General features: G+C 53.9%; 1 protein-coding gene across 1 annotated transcript in view; it reads left to right on the top strand.

The window, feature by feature from the left end:
* The window catches only part of VWA5B1 (von Willebrand factor A domain containing 5B1), a 78,628-nt gene that overhangs the window by 17,715 nt on the left and 38,561 nt on the right, over positions 1 to 22,352 (top strand). The window contains 5 exon segments of the mRNA XM_075329451.1: positions 2,306 to 2,436; positions 4,938 to 5,069; positions 12,279 to 12,403; positions 13,612 to 13,788; positions 18,384 to 18,498. Of these exon segments, the coding sequence (XP_075185566.1) occupies positions 2,306 to 2,436; positions 4,938 to 5,069; positions 12,279 to 12,403; positions 13,612 to 13,788; positions 18,384 to 18,498 (680 nt within the window).

The following is a 22,352-nucleotide window of genomic DNA, read 5'->3' as shown; positions in this document are numbered from 1 at the left end:
CGGAGCCGCAGGTAGAGAGAGACGGAGCGGCAGGTAAAGAGGGACGGAGCCGCAGGTAGAGAGAGACGGAGCCGCATGTAGAGAGAGACAGAGCCGCAGGTAGAGGGAGACGGAGCCGCAGGTAGAGGGATGGAGCCGCAGATAGAGAGAGGCGGAGCCGCAGGTAGAGAGAGACGGAGCGGCAGGTAAAGAGAGACGGAGCCGCAGGTAGAGAGAGATGGAGCCGCAGGTAGAGAGAGACGGAGCGGCAGGTAAAGAGGGACGGAGCCGCAGGTAGAGAGAGACGGAGCCGCAGGTAGAGAGAGACGGAGCGTCAGGTAAAGAGGGACGGAGCCGCAGGTAGAGGGAGACGGAGCCGCAGGTAGAGAGAAACGGAGCCGCAGGTAGAGAGGGTCGGAGCCGCAGGTAGAGAGGGTCGGAGCCGCAGGTAGAGAGAGACAGAGCCGCAGGTAGAGGGAGACGGAGCCGCAGGTAGAGAGAGACAGAGCCACAGGTAGAGAGAGACGGAGCGGCAGGTAAAGAGGGACGGAGCCGCAGGTAGAGAGAGACGGAGCGGCAGGTAAAGAGGGACGGAGCCGCAGGTAGAGAGAGACGGAGCGGCAGGTAGAGAGGGTCGGAGCCGCAGGTAGAGAGGGACGGAGCCGCAGGTAGAGAGAGACAGAGCCGCAGGTAGAGGGAGACGGAGCCGCAGGTAGAGAGAGACAGAGCCGCAGGTAGAGGGATGGAGCCGCAGATAGAGAGAGGCGGAGCCGCAGGTAGAGAGAGACGGAGCGGCAGGTAAAGAGGGACGGAGCCGCAGGTAGAGAGAGACGGAGCCGCAGGTAGAGAGAGACGGAGCCGCAGGTAAAGAGGGACGGAGCCGTAGGTAGAGAGAGACGGAGCCGCAGGTAGAGAGGGACGGAGCCGCAGGTAGAGAGAGACAGAGCCGCAGGTAGAGGGAGACGGAGCCGCAGGTAGAGAGAGACAGAGCCGCAGGTAGAGGGATGGAGCCGCAGATAGAGAGAGGCGGAGCCGCAGGTAGAAAGAGACGGAGCGGCAGGTAAAGAGGGACGGAGCCGTAGGTAGAGAGAGACGGAGCCGCAGGTAGAGAGAGACGGAGCGGCAGGTAAAGAGGGACGGAGCCGCAGGTAGAGAGAGACGGAGCGGCAGGTAAAGAGGGACAGAGCTGCAGGTAGAGAGAGACAGAGCCGCAGGTAGAGAGAGACGGAGCCTCAGGTAAAGAGAGACGGAGCCTCAGGTAAAGAGGGACGGAGCCGCAGGTAGAGAGAGACGGAGCCTCAGGTAGAGAGAGACGGAGCCTCAGGTAGAGAGAGACGGAGCCTCAAGTAAAGAGGGACGGAGCCTCAGGTAGAGAGAGACGGAGCCTCAGGTAGAGAGAGACGGAGCCTCAGGTAGAGAGAGACTGAGCCTCAGGTAGAGAGAGACGGAGCCTCAGGTAGAGAGGGACGGAGCCGCAGGTAGAGAGAGACGGAGCCTCAGGTAGAGAGAGACGGAGCCGCAGGTAGAGAGAGACGGAGCCGCAGGTAGAGAGAGACGGAGCCTCAGGTAAAGAGGGACGGAGCCGCAGGTAGAGAGAGACGGAGCCGCAGGTAGAGAGAGGCGGAGCCACAGGTAGAGAGAGACGGAGCCGCAGGTAGAGAGAGACGGAGCCTCAGGTAGAGAGAGGCGGAGCCTCAGGTAGAGAGAGACGGAGCCGCAGGTAGAGAGAGGCGGAGCCACAGGTAGAGAGAGACGGAGCCGCAGGTAGCGAGAGGCGGAGCCACAGGTAGAGAGAGACGGAGCCGCAGGTAGAGAGAGACGGAGCCACAGGTAGAGAGAGGCGGAGCCACAGGTAGAGAGAGACGGAGCCGCAGGTAGAGAGAGGCGGAGCCACACGTAGAGAGAGACTGAGCCGCAGGTAGAGAGAGACGGAGCCGCAGGTAGAGGGAGACGGAGCCGCAGGTAGAGAGAGACGGAGCCACAGGTAGAGAGAGGCGGAGCCACAGGTAGAGACTGAGCCGCAGGTAGAGAGGGACGGAGCCACAGGTAGAGAGAGACGGAGCCTCAGGTAGAGAGAGACGGAGCCGCAGGTAGAGGGAGACGGAGCCGCAGGTAGAGAGAGACGGAGCCGCAGGTAGAGAGAGACGGAGCCACAGGTAGAGAGAGACGGAGCCGCAGGTAGAGAGAGACGGAGCCGCAGGTAGAGAGAGACGGAGCCGCAGGTAGAGGGAGACGGAGCCGCAGGTAGAGGGAGACGGAGCCGCAGGTAGAGAGGACATTTCCGATCTTGGTTCTGCGTACCTTCTCATGTGTTCTGTTCTCTTAGGAGAGAGGCTGGATTGTGCAGCGGCACCAGAAAGCTCTGCCTGGCCACATTACTGGAGACGGAGGCAGTGAACGCCACCGAGTACGAGCTGACCTTCCACCTGGAGATCCGAGCCCCCTACCTGCTGGCCGGTAAGTGACCCCCACACACATCACCCCAACCGGTAAGTGACCCACACACACACCACCCCCGCCGGTAAGTGACCCCCACACACATCACCCCCGCCGGTAAGTGACCCCCACACACATCACCCCCACCGGTAAGTGACCCCCACACACATCACCCCCGCCGGTAAGTGACCCCCACACACACCACCCCCGCCGGTAAGTGACCCCCACACACATCACCCCCACCGGTAAGTGACCCCCACACACATCACCCCCGCCGGTAAGTGACCCCCACACACACCACCCCCGCCGGTAAGTGACCCCCACACACATCACCCCCACCGGTAAGTGACCCCCACACACATCACCCCCGCCGGTAAGTGACCCCCACACACATCACCCCCGCCGGTAAGTGACCCCCACACACTCCACCCCCGCCGGTAAGTGACCCCCACACACTCCACCTCCGCCGGTAAGTGACCCCCACACACATCACCCCCGCCGGTAAGTGACCCCCACACACATCACCCCCGCCGGTAAGTGACCCCCACACACACCACCCCCGCCGGTAAGTGACCCCCACACACTCCACCCCCGCCGGTAAGTGACCCCCACACACTCCACCCCCGCCGGTAAGTGACCCCCACACACATCACCCCCGCCGGTAAGTGACCCCCACACACATCACCCCCGCCGGTAAGTGACCCCCACACACACCACCCCCACCGGTAAGTGACCCCCACACACTCCACCCCCGCCGGTAAGTGACCCCCACACACATCACCCCCGCCGGTAAGTGACCCCCACACACACCACCTCCGCCGGTAAGTGACCCCTACACACATCACCCCCGCCGGTAAGTGACCCCCACACACATCACCCCCGCCGGTAAGTGACCCCCACAAACTCCACCCCGCCGGTAAGTGACCCCAACAAACATCACCCCCGCCGGTAAGTTACCCCCACACACACCACCCCGCCGGCAACTGACCCCACAAACATCACCCCCGCCGGTAAGTGACCCCCACACACACCACCCCCGCCGGTAAGTGACCCCGACAAACCTCACCCCCGCCGGTAAGTGATCCCCACACACACCACCCCCGCCGGTAAGTGACCCCCACACACACCACCCCCGCCGGTAAGTGATCCCCACACACCACCCCTGCCGGTAAGTGACCCCCTCAAACATCACCCCCGCCGGTAAGTGACCCCAACAAACATCACCCCCGCCGGTAAGTGACCCCCACACACACCACCCCCGCCGGTAAGTGACCCCCACACACACCACCCCTCCGGTAAGTGACCCCCACACACACCACCCCCGCCGGTAAGTGACCCCCACACACTCCACCCCCGCCGGTAAGTGACCCCCACAAACATCACCCCCACCGGTATGTGACCCCCACACACATCACCCCCGCTGGTAAGTGACCCCCACACACCACCCCCGCCGGTAAGTGACCCCCACACACATCACCCACGCCGGTAAGTGACCCCCACACACACCACCCCCGCCGGTAAGTGACCCCCACACACACCACCCCCGCCGGTAAGTGATCCCCACACACCACCCCTGCCGGTAAGTGACCCCCACAAACATCACCCCCGCCGGTAAGTGACCCCAACAAACATCACCCCCGCCGGTAAGTGACCCCCACACACACCACCCCCGCCGGTAAGTGACCCCCACACACACCACCCCTCCGGTAAGTGACCCCCACACACACCACCCCGCCGGTAAGTGACCCCCACACACTCCACCCCCGCCGGTAAGTGACCCCCACAAACATCACCCCCACCGGTATGTGACCCCCACACACATCACCCCCGCTGGTAAGTGACCCCCACACACCACCCCCGCCGGTAAGTGACCCCCACACACATCACCCACGCCGGTAAGTGACCCCCACACACATCACCCCCGCCGGTAAGTGACCCCCACACACATCACCCCCGCCGGTAAGTGACCCCCACACACATCACCCCCGCCAGTAAGTGACCCCCACACACATCACCCCCGCCGGTAAGTGACCCCCACAAACATCACCCACACCGGTAAGTGACCCCCACACACACCACCCCCGCCGGTAAGTGACCCCCACACACATCACCCCCGCCGGTAAGTGACCCCCACAAACATCACCCACACCGGTAAGTGACATCCACAAACATCACCCCCACCCCTAAGTCACAGGACGGACTCTGCAGGAAGGCTGCCAGCGTTACAGTGGATTGGTAAAAAAGTTCTGCACTGGTGACCAGGGAGGGGGCACAAGGTGGGACCACCAGTAAGCGGAAAGGGAACAAACTGCAAATACTCCTGACTTGTGTTTCCAGCTACCATGCGGACCTAGTCCTGCACTCCTCATCTTAGAAGATAAGACTACAGAGGGTTTGTTTATATATTGTATCCATGGCGATACATCAGCCTGCATAAGAGCTGTATACTTGAAGCCATATAGGAGATTATAAAGAGAAAGTCCAATGTATCCTAAGCCACGTGGACCTCGTCTGTGTTTCAGGTGTGGAGAGTCCCACCCATGAGATCCGAGCGGACGCTGACCCCTCAGCTCCTTCTGCCAAGAGCATCATGATTACGCTGGCCAACAAGCACACGTATGACCGTCCTGTGGAGATCCTCATCCACCCCAGCGGTAAGGACCTTCTGTCTGCTAAATTCAGGGACTAAGGAACCTAGAGGGTGTGCGAGGAACCGGGAACATAGGGACCTCCCCAGCCATGAGGAAGCGGGAAAAAGGGACCTCCCCAGCCATGAGCAAGCAGGAAAAAAGCAACCTCCTCAGTGATGAGGAAGCTGGAATAAAGGGATCTCCCCAGCCATGAAAAAGCAGGAATATAGGGACTTCACCAGTTATAAGGAATCGGGAATAAAAGGACCTCCCCAGCCATGAGGAAGCAGGAAAAAGGGACCTCCCCAGCCATGAGCAAGCAGGAAAAAAGGAACCTCCTCAGTTTTGAGGAAGCTGGAATAAAGGGATCTCCCCAGCCATGAGGAAGCGGGAATAAAGGGACCTCCCCAGCCATGAGGAAGCGGGAATAATGGGACCTCCCCAGCCATGAGAAATCGGGAATAAAGGGACCTCCCCAGCCATGAGCAAGCAGGAAAAAAGGAACCTCCTCAGTGATGAGGAAGCTGGAATAAAGGGACCTCCCCAGCCATGAGGAAGCGGGAATATAGGGACCTCACCAATGATGAGGAAGCGGGAAAAAAGGGACCTCACCAGTGATGAGGAAGCGGGACTATAGGGACCTCCTCAGCCATGAGGAAGCGAGAATATAGGGACCTCCCCAGCCATGAGGAAGTGGGAATAAAGGGACCTCACCAGTGATGAGGAAGCGTAAATAAAGGGACCTCCCCAGTGATGAGGAAGCAGGGAAAAGGGGACCTCCCCAGCCATGAGGAAGCTGGAATAATGGGACCTCCCCAGCCATGAGAAATTTGGAATAAAGGGACCTCCCCAGCCATGAAAAAGGGGACCTCCCCAGCCATGAGGAAGCGGGAATATAGGGACCTCACCAATGATGAGGAAGCGGGAAAAAAGGGACCTCACCAGTGATGAGGAAGCGGGAATATAGGGACCTCCTCAGCCATGAGGAAGCGAGAATATAGGGACCTCCCCAGCCATGAGGAAGTGGGAATAAAGGGACCTCACCAGTGATGAGGAAGCGTAAATAAAGGGACCTCCCCAGTGATGAGGAAGCAGGGAAAAGGGGACCTCCCAAGCCATGATGAAGCGGGAATAATGGGACCTCCCCAGCCATGAGAAATCTGGAATAAAGGGACCTCCCCAGCCATGAGGAAGCGGGAATAAAGGGACCTCCCCAGCCATGAGGAAGCGGGAACAAAGGGACCTCCCCAGCCAAGAGGAAGCGGGGAAAAAGGGATCTCCCCAGCCATGAGAAAGCGGGAATAAAGGGACCTCCCCAGCCATGAGAAAGCGGGAAAAAGGGGACCTCCCCAGCCATGAGGAAGCGGGAATATAGGGACCTCACCAATGATGAGGAAGTGGGAATAAAGGGACCTCACCAGTGATGAGGAAGCGGGAATATAGGGATCTCCCCAGCCATGAGGAAGCGAGAATATAGGGACCTCCCCAGCCATGAGGAAGTGGGAATAAAGGGACCTCACCAGTGATGAGGAAGCGGGAATAAAGAGACCTCCCCAGTGATGAGGAAGCAGGGAAAAGGGGACCTCCCCAGCCATGAGGAAGCGGGAATAATGGGACCTTCCCAGCCATGAGAAATCTGGAATAAAGGGACCTCCCCAGCCATGAGGAAGCGGGAATAAAGGGACCTCCCCAGCCATGAGGAAGCGGGAACAAAGGGACCTCCCCAGCCAAGAGGAAGCGGGGAAAAAGGGATCTCCCCAGCCATGAGAAAGCGGGAATAAAGGGACCTCCCCAGCCATGAGAAAGCGGGAAAAAGGGGACCTCCCCAGCCATGAGGAAGTGGGAACAAAGGGACCTCCCCAGCCAAGAGGAAGCGGGGAAAAAGGGACGTCCCCAGGGATGAGGAAGCTGTAATAAAGGGACCTCCCCAGCCATGAGAAAGTGGGAATAAAGGGACCTCCCCAGCCATGAGAAAGCGGGAATAAAGGGACCTCCCCAGCCATGAGAAAGCGGGAATAAAGGGACCTCCCCAGCCATGAGAAAGTGGGAATAAAGGGACCTGCCCAGCCATGAGGAAGCTGTAATAAAGGGACCTCCCCAGCCATGAGAAAGCGGGAATAAAGGGACCTCCCCAGCCATGAGAAAGCGGGAATAATGGGACCTCCCCAGCCATGAGGAAGCTGTAATAAAGGGACCTCCCCAGCCATGAGAAAGTGGGAATAAAGGGACCTCCCCAGCCATGAGGAAGCGGGGAAAAAGGGACCTCCCCAGTGATGAGGAATCTGTAATAAAGGGACCTCCCCAGCCATGAGAAAATGGGAATAAAGGGACCTCCCCAGCCATGAGAAAGCGGGAATAAAGGGACCTCCCCAGCCATGAGAAAGCGGGAATAATGGGACCTCCCCAGCCATGAGAAAGCGGGAAAAAGGGGACCTCCCCAGCCATGAGGAAGTGGGAACAAAGGGACCTCCCCAGCCAAGAGGAAGCGGGGAAAAAGGGACCTCCCCAGGGATGAGGAAGCTGTAATAAAGGGACCTCCCCAGCCATGAGAAAGTGGGAATAAAGGGACCTCCCCAGCCATGAGAAAGCGGGAATAAAGGGACCTCCCCAGCCATGAGAAAGCGGGAATAAAGGGACCTCCCCAGCCATGAGAAAGTGGGAATAAAGGGACCTGCCCAGCCATGAGGAAGCTGTAATAAAGGGACCTCCCCAGCCATGAGAAACCGGGAATAAAGGGACCTCCCCAGCCATGAGAAAGCGGGAATAATGGGACCTCCCCAGCCATGAGGAAGCTGTAATAAAGGGACCTCCCCAGCCATGAGAAAGTGGGAATAAAGGGACCTCCCCAGCCATGAGGAAGCGGGGAAAAAGGGACCTCCCCAGTGATGAGGAATCTGTAATAAAGGGACCTCCCCAGCCATGAGAAAATGGGAATAAAGGGACCTCCCCAGCCATGAGAAAGCGGGAATAAAGGGACCTCCCCAGCCATGAGAAAGCGGGAATAATGGGACCTCCCCAGCCATGAGAAAGCGGGAATAAAAGGACCTCCCCAGTCATGAGAAAGTGGGAATAAAGGGACCTCCTCAGCCATGAAGAGCTGTAATAAAGGGACCTCCCCAGCCATGAGAAAGCGGGAATAAAGGGACCTCCCCAGACATGAGAAAGTGGGAATAAAGGGACCTGCCCAGCCATGAGGAAGCTGTAATAAAGGGACCTCCCCAGCCATGAGAAAGTGGGAATAAAGGGACCTCCCCAGCCATGAGGAAGCTGTAATAAAGGGACCTCCCCAGCCATGAGAAAGCGGGAATAAAGGGACCTCCCCAGCCATGAGAAAGCAGGAATATAGGGACCTCCCCAGCCATGAGAAAGTGGGAATAAAGGGACCTGCCCAGCCATGAGGAAGCTGTAATAAAGGGACCTCCCCAGCCATGAGAAAGTGGGAATAAAGGGACCTCCCCAGCCATGAGGAAGCTGTAATAAAGGGACCTTCCCAGCCATGAGAAAGCGGGAATAATGGGACCTCCCCAGCCATGAGAAAGCGGGAATAAAGGGACCTCCCCAGCCAAGAGGAAGTGGGGAAAAAGGGACCTCTCCAGTGATGAGGAAGCTGTAACAAAGGGACCTCCCCAGCCATGAGGAAGCGGGAATAAAGGGACCTTCCCAGCCATGAGAAAGCGGGAATAAAGGGACCTCCCCAGCCATGAGGAAGCGGGAATAAAGGGACCTCCCCAGCCATGAGGAAGCGGGAATAAAGGGACCTCCCCAGCCATGAGGAAGCGGGAATAAAGGGACCTCCCCAGCCATGAGGAAGCGGGAATAAAGGGACCTCCCCAGCCATGAGGAAGCGGGAATAAAGGGACCTCCCCAGCCATGAGGAAGCGGGAATAAAGGGACCTCCCCAGCCATGAGGAAGTGGGAATATAGGGACCTCCCCAGCCATGAGGAAGCGGGAATAAAGGGACCTCCCCAGCCATGAGGAAGCGGGAATAAAGGGACCTCCCCAGCCATGAGGAAGCGGGAATATAGGGACCTCCCCAGCCATGAGGAAGCGGGAATATAGGGACCTCCCCAGCCATGAGGAAGCGGGAATAAAGGGACCTCCCCAGTCATGAGGAAGCGGGAATAAAGGGACCTCCTCAACTGTGAGGAAGCCGGAATAATGGGACCTCCCCAGCCATGAGGAAGCGGTAATATAGGGACCTCCCCAGGCATGAGAAAGCAGGAATATAGGGACTTCCCCAGCCATGAGGAAGCCGGAATAAAGGGACTTCACCAGTTATGAGGAATCGGGAATAATGGGACCTCATCAGCCAGGAGGAAGCGGGAATATAGGGACCTCCCCAGCCATGAGAAAGCGGGAATAAAGGGACCTCCCCAGCCATGAGAAAGCGGGAATAATGGGACCTCCCCAGCCATGAGAAAGTGGGAATAAAGGGACCTCCCCAGCCATGAGGAATCTGTAATAAAGGGACCTCCCCAGCCATGAGAAAGCGGGAATAAAGGGACCTCCCCAGCCATGAGAAAGCGGGAATAATGAGACCTCCCCAGCCATGAGAAAGCGGGAATAAAGGGACCTCCCCAGCCATGAGAAAGTGGGAATAAAGGGACCTCCCCAGCCATGAGGAAGCTGTAATAGGGACCTCCCCAGCCATGAGAAAGTGGGAATAAAGGGACCTCCCCAGCCATGAGGAAGCTGTAATAAAGGGTCCTCCCCAGCCATGAGAAAGCGGGAATAAAGGGACCTCCCCAGCCATGAGAAAGTGGGAATAAAGGGACCTCCCCAGCCATGAGGAAGCTGTAATAGGGACCTCCCCAGCCATGAGAAAGTGGGAATAAAGGGACCTCCCCAGCCATGAGGAAGCTGTAATAAAGGGTCCTCCCCAGCCATGAGAAAGCGGGAATAATGGGACCTCCCCAGCCATGAGAAAGCGGGAATAAAGGGACCTCCCCAGCCAAGAGGAAGCGGGGAAAAAGGGACCACTCCAGTGATGAGGAAGCTGTAATAAAGGGACCTCCCCAGCCATGAGGAAGCGGGAATAAAGGGACCTTCCCAGCCATGAGAAAGCGGGAATAAAGGGACCTCCCCAGCCATTAGGAAGCAGGAATAAAGGGACCTCCCCAGCCATAAGGAAGCGGGAATAAAGGGACCTCCCCAGCCATGAGGAAGCGGGAATATAGGGACCTCCCCAGCCATGAGGAAGCGGGAATATAGGGACCTCCCCAGCCATGAGGAAGCGGGAATAAAGGGACCTCCCCAGCCATGAGGAAGCGGGAATATAGGGACCTCCCCAGCCATGAGGAAGCGGTAATATAGGGACCTCCCCAGCCATGAGGAAGCGGGAATAAAGGGACCTCCCCAGCCATGAGGAAGCAGGAATAAAGGGACCTCCCCAGCCATGAGGAAGCGGTAATATAGGGACCTCCCCAGCCATGAGAAAGCAGGAATATAGGGACTTCCCCAGCCATGAGGAAGCCGGAATAAAGGGACTTCACCAGTTATGAGGAATCGGGAATAATGGGACCTCATCAGCCAGGAGGAAGCGGGAATATAGGGACCTCCCCAGCCATGAGAAAGCGGGAATAAAGGGACCTCCCCAGCCATGAGAAAGCGGGAATAATGGGACCTCCCCAGCCATGAGAAAGTGGGAATAAAGGGACCTCCCCAGCCATGAGGAATCTGTAATAAAGGGACCTCCCCAGCCATGAGAAAGCGGGAATAAAGGGACCTCCCCAGCCATGAGAAAGCGGGAATAATGAGACCTCCCCAGCCATGAGAAAGCGGGAATAAAGGGACCTCCCCAGCCATGAGAAAGTGGGAATAAAGGGACCTCCCCAGCCATGAGGAAGCTGTAATAGGGACCTCCCCAGCCATGAGAAAGTGGGAATAAAGGGACCTCCCCAGCCATGAGGAAGCTGTAATAAAGGGTCCTCCCCAGCCATGAGAAAGCGGGAATAAAGGGACCTCCCCAGCCATGAGAAAGTGGGAATAAAGGGACCTCCCCAGCCATGAGGAAGCTGTAATAGGGACCTCCCCAGCCATGAGAAAGTGGGAATAAAGGGACCTCCCCAGCCATGAGGAAGCTGTAATAAAGGGTCCTCCCCAGCCATGAGAAAGCGGGAATAATGGGACCTCCCCAGCCATGAGAAAGCGGGAATAAAGGGACCTCCCCAGCCAAGAGGAAGCGGGGAAAAAGGGACCACTCCAGTGATGAGGAAGCTGTAATAAAGGGACCTCCCCAGCCATGAGGAAGCGGGAATAAAGGGACCTTCCCAGCCATGAGAAAGCGGGAATAAAGGGACCTCCCCAGCCATTAGGAAGCAGGAATAAAGGGACCTCCCCAGCCATAAGGAAGCGGGAATAAAGGGACCTCCCCAGCCATGAGGAAGCGGGAATATAGGGACCTCCCCAGCCATGAGGAAGCGGGAATATAGGGACCTCCCCAGCCATGAGGAAGCGGGAATAAAGGGACCTCCCCAGCCATGAGGAAGCGGGAATATAGGGACCTCCCCAGCCATGAGGAAGCGGTAATATAGGGACCTCCCCAGCCATGAGGAAGCGGGAATAAAGGGACCTCCCCAGCCATGAGGAAGCAGGAATAAAGGGACCTCCCCAGCCATGAGGAAGCGGTAATATAGGGACCTCCCCAGCCATGAGAAAGCAGGAATATAGGGACTTCCCCAGCCATGAGGAAGCCGGAATAAAGGGACTTCACCAGTTATGAGGAATCGGGAATAATGGGACCTCATCAGCCAGGAGGAAGCGGGAATATAGGGACCTCCCCAGCCATGAGGAAGCGGGAATAAAGGGACCTCCCCAGGCATGAAGTGTGAGGAGGATGCGGCAGATGGTTCATTAAATCTTCAGACTCAGTGATGACATAAGATTTATGGTTGATTAATCAGATTTTCAGCCGCCAGATTGTCTTGTCTCCCATATTATCATCGGCGGGATGTTATAAGATATACCACGATTAATGACAGTTCTGTATCCGAGACAAGTTGTGTTTTGCCGTGATGGAATATTTTTTATTGCACCCGTAGCCTTTTAATCTGGACTAATAAATTGGTGACTTTTATTATCCAACCGTTGGATACCTTTTGTATCCTATGTTATAAGACCTCGTTACAGTGTGTCAGTGCATCTGTGGCGGGAGGACGGGTGTGTACATTTATAGGGATTACGTCAAACATCATCCCCTGTGTTTCCTTCCCTCTACATTTCTTCTTGCACAGAGCCCCATCTCCCACACATCCTCATGGAGGACGGCGACATGACCCCGTACGAGTATGAACAGTTCTTAAGAGGAAAGAGCGACTTTATCCGAGGGACTAAGAAAGACCCCAGCCCTGAGAAAAAGGTGAGAGGAAGCCATGTGAGGTCCCAGACCCATCATACGAGGTCCCAGATGCATCATACAAGGTTCCTGACCCATCCTACAAGGTCCATCATACGAGGACCCAGACCCATCATATGAGGTCCCAGATCCATCATACGAGGTCCCATCATATGAGGTCCCAGACCCATTATACAAGGTCTCAGACCTATCATACGAGGTCCTTGACCCATCATACAAAAAGCCATCATAGAAGGTTCAGACCCATCATACAAGGTTCCTGACTCATCATACATAGTCCCTGACTCATCATACGAGGTCCCAGATGCATCATACAAGGTTCCTGACCCATCCTACAAGGTCCATCATACGAGGACCCAGACCCAACATATGAGGACCCAGATCCATCATACGAGGTCCCTGACCCACCATGCGAGGTCCCAGATCCTCCATACAAAGTCCCAGACCCATCATACGAGGTCCCTGATCCATCAACGAGGTCCCATCATATGAGGTCCCAGACCCATTATACAAGGTCTCAGACATTATCATACGAGGTCCTTGACCCATCATACAAAGATCCATTATACAAGGTCCAGACCCATCATACAAGGTCCTTGACCCATCATACGAGGACCCACCATATAAGGTCCCAGACCCATCATACCAAGTCCCAGACCCAACATAGGAGGTCTCAGACCCATCATAAGAGGTCCCAGACCCATCATAAGAGGTCCCAACCCATAATATGAGGCCCCTGACCTGTCATACGAGGTGCCATGTTCATCATACGAGGTCCCTGATCCATCATACAAGGTGCCAGGGCCATCATATGAGGTTCCACAGGCATCATACAAGGTCCCATCATACGAGGTCCCAGAGGCATCATACAAAGTCCCAAACCTATTATACGAGGTCCCAGACCTATCATATGAGGCTCCTGGCCCATCATACGATGTCCTTTACCCAACATATGAGGTCTTTGACTCATCATACGAGGTCCCAGAACCAGATTGGGGTTTTGGCCTCTAAAGTCAGGACAAATGTTTCCATTCAGTGACAGCAAGCAGCGGTTGTGTGCCTGATATTATAGTGACGCCGGCTGTGCGCGCAGAGGTCGGGGCGGGAGTCAGGGATGATAAGAGACGGCAGCAGAGACGCCGTAATTAATCGCCTCTCGGGGGGGTAATTACTTTTCACGCCTCTCAACACATTTTCTTCCTTATTAATAGACGGAAATAATCCGCAAGCGGCTGATTAAGGACATTTGTCATAACCCGGTGGTGATGCTGAACTTCTGCCCGGACCTGAAGACGCCTCACACCGACCTCAGCAAGACGCAAGGAGAATTCATCTTCCTCATCGACCGCAGCGGGAGCATGAGCGGAGTGAACATCACCCGAGTGCGGGTAATGTGGGGGCGGCAGAGTCCGGAGCCCCCCAATGACCCCGAGCCCCCATATCAGGAGGGTGTCAGCCCCCAATATGAGAGATCATACCCAAGACCCCCCATACCAGGAGGTGTCCGCCCCCAATGTGAGAAATCATACCCCGGACCCTCCATACCAAGAGGGTGTCAGCCCCCCCAATGTGTGAAATTATACCCCGGACCACCCCCCAAATCAGGAGGGTGTCATCCCCCAATGTGAGAGATCATAGCCAGGACCCCTCATACCAGGAGGTGTGAGCCCCCAATGTGAGAGATCATAGCCAGGACCCCCCATACCAGGAGGTGTCAGCCCCCAATGTGAGAGATCATACCCCGGACCCCGCATACCAGGAGGTGTGTCAGCCCCCCATGTGAGAGATCATACCCCGGACCCCGCATACCAGGAGGTGTCAGCCCCCAATGTGAGAGATCATACCCCGGACCCCCCATACTAGGAGGTGTCAGCCCCCAATGTGAGAAATCATACCCCGGACCCTCCATACCAAGAGGTGTCAGCCCCCCAATGTGAGAAATCATACCCCGGACCCCCCATACCAGGAGGGTGACAGTCCCCAATGTGAGATATCATACCCAGGACCCCCATACCAAAAGTGTGTCAGCCCCCCATGTGTGAAATTATACCAAGGACTCCCCATACCAGGAGGGTGTCAGCCCCCCAATGTGCGAAATTATACCCAAGACCCATATCAGAAGGTGTCAGCCCCCAATGTGCGAAACCATACCAAATACCCCCCATACCAGGAGGTGTCAGCCCCCCAATGTGAGAAATCATACCTCAGACCCCTCATACCAGGAGGTGTCAGCCCTCCAATGTGAGAAATCATACCCCGGACCCCCATACCAGGATTTGTCAGCCCCCCAATGTGAGAGATCATACCCTGGAACCCCCATATCAGGGCGTCCTCCGCGCCCGCTCTTCCTCCGCTTCATTCGCGTCCTCCGCGTCCCCTCTTGTCCTCCGCGTCCCCTCTTGTCCTCCTCGCCCCCTTGTCCTCCTCGCCCCCTTGTCCTCCTCGCCCCCTCGTCCTCCTCGCCCCCTCGTCCTCCGCCCTTCCTCGTCCTCCTCGTCCCCATCGTCCTCTGCGCCCCCTCGTCCTCCATGCCTTCTCGTGCTCCACGCCCCCTCGTCCCCCGTGCTCCCTTGTCCTCCGCACCTCCTCGTCCCCCACATCGTCTGCGCTTCTTCATCCTCTGTGCCCCCTCATCCTTTGCACTCCCTCGTCCTTTCCACCCTCTTGCCCTCTGCACCACCTCATCCTCCGCACCCCCTCATCCTCCGCACCCCCTCATCCTCCGCGCCCCCTCATCCTCTGCGCCCCCTTATCCTCTGCGCCCCCTCGTCCTCTGCACCCACTCGTCCTCTGCGCCCCCTCATCCTCCGCGCCCCCTCGTCCTTTGCACCCCCTCGTCCTCTGCGCCCCCTTGTCCTCCATCTCCCCTCATCCTGCGTGCCCCCTCGTCCCCTGCGCCCCCTCGTCCCCTGCACCCCCTCGTCCCCTGCACCCCCTCGTCCTCTGCACCCCCTCGTCCTCTGCACCCCCCTTGTCCTCCATGCCCCCTCGTCCTCTGCACCCCCACATCCTCTGCACCCACTCGTCCTCTGCGCCCCCTCGTCCTCCGTGCCCCCTCATCCTCCGCGCCCCCTCGTCCTTTGCACCCCCTCGTCCTCTGCGCCCCCTCATCCTCCATCTCCCCTCATCCTGCGTGCCCCCTCGTCCTCTGCACCCCCTTGTCCCCTGCACCCCCTCGTCCTCTGTGCCCCCTCGTTCTCCGCACCTCCTGTGCCCCCTCGTCCTCTGCACCCCCTCGTCCTCTACACCCCCTTCTCCTCCGTGCCCCCTCGTCCTCTGCACCCCCACGTCCTCTGCACCCCCACGTCCTCTGCACCCCCTCGTCCTCCGTGCCCCCTCGTCCTCCGTGCCCCCTCATCCTCTGCACCCCCTCGTATTCCGCACCCAGCCTTTATTATACAGGCAATAACAAAATGTATAATTATACCCATCGCCTGGAATATAATTATCGCGCTGCGTCTCCTCCTCTATAAAGGCCGCGGCGTCTCCAGAATCCGGGAATCATATAATGAGGAAATAGAAGGGTAGAAACGTCTCTGGAAACAGAACGCGGACCCCTACAGCGAGCAACCGTAACCCTCACTGGGTATAAAGGAGAGAGCGGCCCCTCTACTAATAGTGAGGCCCCCGTACCTGCGCTGGACACTTAGTATTAGTAATGTTCCCTCTCTAAAGGGAAAGATCAAAGCAAAGGTGTGCGCCCCATAGGGGCAGATAAGGCAGCGATCTCAGGGCCCAGGAAGAAAGGGGCAGACAAGATAGGGCCCAGGAAGAAAGGGGCAGACAAGGCAGCAACTTCAGGGCCCAGGAAGAAAGGGGCAGACAAGGAAGCAGCCTCAGGACCCAGGAAGAAAGGGGCAGACAAGATAGTGCCCAGGAAGAAAGGGGCAGACAAGGCAGAGGCCTCAGGGCCCAGGAAGAAAGGGGCAGACAAGATAGTGCCAAGGAAGAAAGGGGCAGGCAAGATAAGGCCCAGGAAGAAAGGGGCAGACGAGATAGGACCCAGGAAGAAAGGGGCAGACGAGATAGGACCCAGGAAGAAAGGGGCAGACAAGATAGGGCTCAGGAAGAAAGGGGCAGACAAGATAGGGCCCAGGAAGAAAGGGGCAGACAAGGCAGCGGTCTCAGGGCCCAGGAAGAAAGGGGCAGACAAGGCAGCAGCGTCAGGGCCCAGGAAGAAAGGGGCAGACAAGATAGGGCCCAGGAAGAAAGGGGCAGACAAGGCAGCAGGCTCAGGACCCAGGAAGAAAGGGGCAGACAAGGCAGCGGTCTCAGGGCCCAGGAAGAAAGGGGCAGAGAAGATAGGGCCCAGGAAGAAAGGGGCAGACAAGACCGCAACCTCAGGGCCCAGGAAGAAAGGGGCAGACAAGGCAGCAGCCTCAAGGCCCAGGAAGAAAGGGGCAGACAAGGCAGCAGCCTCAAGGCTCAGGAAGAAAGGGGCAGACAAGGCAGCAGCCTCAAGGCCCAGGAAGAAAGGGGCAGACAAGACAGCGGCCTCAGGGCCCAGAAAGAAAGGGGCAGAGAAGGCAATGGCTTTGGGGCCTAAGAAGAAAGGGACTGACATGGCAGCGGCCTCAGGGCCCAGGAAGAAAGGGGCAGAGAAGGCAGCGGCCTCAGGGCCCAGGAAGAAAGGGGCAGAGAAGGCAGCAACCTCAGGGCCCAGGAAGAAGGCCTCAGGGCCCAGGAAGAAAGGGGCGGAGAAGGCAGCGGCCTCAGGGCCCAGGAAGAAAGGGGCAGAGAAGGCAGCAGCCTCAAGGCCCAGGAAGAAAGGGGCAGAGAAGGCAGCAGCCTCAAGGCCCAGGAAGAAAGGGGCAGACAAGGCAGCAGCCTCAAGGCCCAGGAAGAAAGGGGCAGACAAGGCAGCAGCCTCAAGGCCCAGGAAGAAAGGGGCAGACAAGGCAGCAGCCTCAAGGCCCAGGAAGAAAGGGGCAGACAAGGCAGCAGCCTCAAGGCCCAGGAAGAAAGGGGCAGACAAGGTAGCAGCCTCAAGGCCCAGGAAGAAAGGGGCAGACAAGGCAGCAGCCTCAAGGCTCAGGAAGAAAGGGGCAGACAAGGCAGCAGCCTCAAGGCTCAGGAAGAAAGGGGCAGAGAAGGCAACGGCTTCGGGGCCTAAGAAGAAAGGGACTGACATGGCAGCGGCCTCAGGGCCCAGGAAGAAAGGGGCAGAGAAGGCAGCGGCCTCAGGGCCCAGGAAGAAAGGGGCAGAGAAGGCAGCGGCCTCAGGGCCCAGGAGCAAAGGGGTCATGTGTGATTGCCCTTTCCACATTAGGAAATGTGAGAAGAGGAAAGCAGCTGAAAACCCCAAAGTGTCCCCCTTGCTGATGAGTCGGGAGGACCGACAAGCCTCCAACATGGCTAGACTAGATGAGGCCAAGCTGAGAGAGGCCTCCGACCTCCACGGGCCTCACCGGACTCATTATCTTCTGGCTGTGTTAACACTTTCTCTTTTTAATTGCTTTGTTAAGAGGAACTTTCAATCCATCAGTTCTCATTCATTTCCATATAATTAAAGATTCCCCCCTCACTGCGGGCGAGGAACAGCAACTATGTCTGACCAAGGGGAAATAACTCAGACGCAAATTGTCCTAATATTCCTCCAGAGCTGCACTCACTATTCTGCTGGTGCAGTCACTGTGTACATACATTACATTACTGATCCTGAGTTACCTCCTGTATTATACTCCAGAGCTGCACTCACTATTCTGCTGGTGCAGTCACTGTGTACATACATTACATTACTGATCCTGAGTTCCCTCCTGTATTATACTCCAGAGCTGCACTCACTATTCTGCTGGTGCAGTCACTGTGTACATACATTACATTACTGATCCTGAGTTACCTCCTGTATTATACTCCAGAGCTGCACTCACTATTCTGCTGGTGCAGTCACTGTGTACATACATTACATTACTAATCCGGAGTTACCTCCTGTATTATACCCCAGAGCTGCACTCACTATTCTGCTGTTTTTCTCTGCCCGCAGGATGCGATGCTCGTCATATTGAAGAGCCTGATGCCGGCGACTCTCTTCAATATCATCGGCTTCGGATCCACCTACAAGTCCTTGTTTCCCTGCAGTCAGAGCTATAATGAGGTGAGCCCATTGTTTCCTCTCCGATCGCTGCTTTTTTTCTTTCTAAACCTTCACAGCCAAAAATAAATAGAAATAAAAATATATATATTTATATAAAATAAAGCCTAAGGGGGAAAGATCATTGGTGCAGCTGCAGGGGCCCCGGGGTCCGGGGGCCACATTCAACTCCAGAGCAGGAGGGATTGTGCATTACGATGAGTTATTGGACTGTAAGGGCCCGTATACTACTCCTGCCCTATATACTGCTCCTGCCCTATATACTCCTCCTACCCAGGGGCCCGTATACTGCTCCTGCCCTATATACTACTCCTGCCCTATATACTGCTCCTGCCCTATATACTCCTCCTGCCCAGGGGCCCGTATACTGCTCCTGCCCTATATACTGCTCCTGCCCAGGGGCCCGTATACTGCTCCTGCCCTATATACTACTCCTGCCCTATATACTACTCCTGCCCTATATACTCCTCCTGCCCAGGGGCCCGTATACTGCTCCTGCCCTATATACTGCTCCTGCCCTATATACTGCTCCTGCCCTATATACTGCTCCTCCCCAGGGGCCCGTATACTGCTCCTGCCCTATATACTAATCCAGCCCTATACACTGCTCCTGCCCTATATACTAATCCAGCCCTATATACTGCTCCTGCCCTATATACTGATCCTGCACAGGGGCCCGTATACTGCTCCTGCACAGGGGCCCGTATACTGCTCCTGCCCTATATACTGCTCCTGCCCTATATACTGCTCCTGCCCAGGGGCCCGTATACTGCTTCTGCCCTATATACTGCTCCTGCCCTATATACTGCTCCTGCCCAGGGGCCCGTATACTGCTTCTGCCCTATATACTAATCCAGCCCTATATACTGCTCCTGCCCTATATACTGATCCTGCACAGGGGCCCGTATACTGCTCCTGCCCTATATACTAATCTAGCCCTATATACTACTCCTGCCCTATATACTGCTCCTGCACAGGGGCCCGTATACTGCTCCTGCCCTATATAATGCTCCTGCCCTATATTCTGCTCCTGCACAGGGGCCCTCCTGTCTGTGTCCTCAGTATATAATCTGATTGGTCGGTACTGGCGGCTCTGTGAGTGATCGCTGCGGGATGTTTTCCTGGCTGATATCATTTTCTGGTGCAGGAATCAGTTTACTTTCCGGCTCCTGAGATTCTATACATCCCCTCTATTCTATACATCCCATCTATTCTATACATCCCATCTATTCTATACATCACCTCTATTCTATACGTCACCTCTATTCTATACATCCCATATATTCTATACATCCCATCTATTCTATACATCTCATCTATTCTATACATCCCATATATTCTATACATCCCATCTATTCTATACATCCCATCTATTCTATACATCACCTCTATTCTATACATCCCCTCTATTCTATAAATCACCTCTATTCTATACATCACCTCTATTCTATACATCCCATCTATTCTATACATCACCTCTATTCTATACATCACCTCTATTCTATACATCACCTCTATTCTATACATCCCATCTATTCTATACATCACCTCTATTCTATACATCCCATCTATTCTATACATCCCATCTATTCTATACATCACCTCTATTCTATACATCCCATCTATTCTATACATCACCTCTATTCTATACATCACCTCTATTCTATACATCACCTCTATTCTATACATTCCATCTATTCTATACATCACCTCTATTCTATACATCACCTCTATTCTATACATTCCATCTATTCTATACATCCCATCTATTCTATACATCACCTCTATTCTATACATCACCTCTATTCTATACATCCCCTCTATTCTATACATCCCATCTATTCTATACATCACCTCTATTCTATACATAACCTCTATTCTATACATCACCTCTATTCTATACATCCCATCTATTCTGTACATCACCTCTATTCTATACATCACCTCTATTCTATACCTTCCATCTATTCTATACATCCCATCTATTCTATACATCACCTCTATTCTATACATCACCTCTATTCTATACATCCCATCTATTCTATACATCACCTCTATTCTATACATCACCTCTATTCTATACATCCCATCTATTCTATACATCCCATCTATTCTATACATCACCTCTATTCTATACATCCCATCTATTCTATACATCACCTCTATTCTATACATCACCTCTATTCTATACATCACCTCTATTCTATACATTCCATCTATTCTATACATCCCATCTATTCTATACATCACCTCTATTCTATACATCACCTCTATTCTATACATCCCCTCTATTCTATACATCACATCTATTCTATACATCACCTCTATTCTATACATAACCTCTATTCTATACATCACCTCTATTCTATACATCCCATCTATTCTGTACATCACCTTTATTCTATACATCACCTCTATTCTATACCTTCCATCTATTCTATACATCCCATCTTTTCTATACATCACCTCTATTCTATACATCATCTCTATTCTATACATCCCATCTATTCTATACATCACCTCTATTCTATACATCCCATCTATTCTATACATCACCTCTATTCTATACATCACCTCTATTCTATACATCACCTCTATTCTATACATTCCATCTATTCTATACATCCCATCTATTCTATACATCACCTCTATTCTATACATCACCTCTATTCTATACATCCCCTCTATTCTATACATCACATCTATTCTATACATCACCTCTATTCTATACATAACCTCTATTCTATACATCACCTCTATTCTATACATCCCATCTATTCTGTACATCACCTTTATTCTATACATCACCTCTATTCTATACCTTCCATCTATTCTATACATCCCATCTTTTCTATACATCACCTCTATTCTATACATCATATCTATTCTATACATCCCATCTATTCTATACATCACCTCTATTCTATACATCACCTCTATTCTATACATCCCATCTATTCTATACATCCCATCTATTCTATACATCACCTCTATTCTATACATCCCATCTATTCTATACATCACCTCTATTCTATACATCCCATCTATTCTATACATCACCTCTATTCTATACATCACCTCTATTCTATACATCACATCTATTCTATACATCCCCTCTATTCTATACATCACCTCTATTCTATACATCACATCTATTCTATACATCCCCTATATTCTATACATCACCTATATTCTATACATCACCTCTATTCTATACATCCCATCTATTCTATACATCCCATCTATTCTATACATCACCTCTATTCTATACATCACCTCTATTCTATACATCACCTCTATTCTATACATCCCATCTATTCTATACATCACCTCTATTCTATACATCACCTCTATTCTATACATCACCTCTATTCTATACATCCCATCTATTCTATACATCACCTCTATTCTATACATCACCTCTATTCTATACATCACCTCTATTCTATACATCCCATCTATTCTGTACATCACCTCTATTCTGTACATCACCTCTATTCTGTACATCCCCTCTATTCTATACATCCCATCTATTCTATACATCACCTCTATTCTATACATCCCATCTATTCTATACATCACCTCTATTCTATACATCACCTCTATTCTATACATCCCATCTATTCTATACATCCCTTCTATTCTATACATCACCTCTATTCTATACATCACCTCTAGTCTATACATCCCATCTATTCTATACATCACCTCTATTCTATACATCCCATCTATTCTATACATCACCTCTATTCTATACATCCCCTCTATTCTATACATCACCTCTATTCTATACATACCATCTATTCTATACATCACCTCTATTCTATACATCACCTCTATTCTATACATCCCATCTATTCT

Source organism: Anomaloglossus baeobatrachus, chromosome 11, assembly GCF_048569485.1.
Source record: "Anomaloglossus baeobatrachus isolate aAnoBae1 chromosome 11, aAnoBae1.hap1, whole genome shotgun sequence".
NCBI classification, from domain to species: domain Eukaryota; kingdom Metazoa; phylum Chordata; class Amphibia; order Anura; family Aromobatidae; genus Anomaloglossus; species Anomaloglossus baeobatrachus.
The sequence above is the reverse complement of the archived record's forward strand: the minus strand, read 5'-3'. Positions and strand labels throughout refer to the sequence as shown.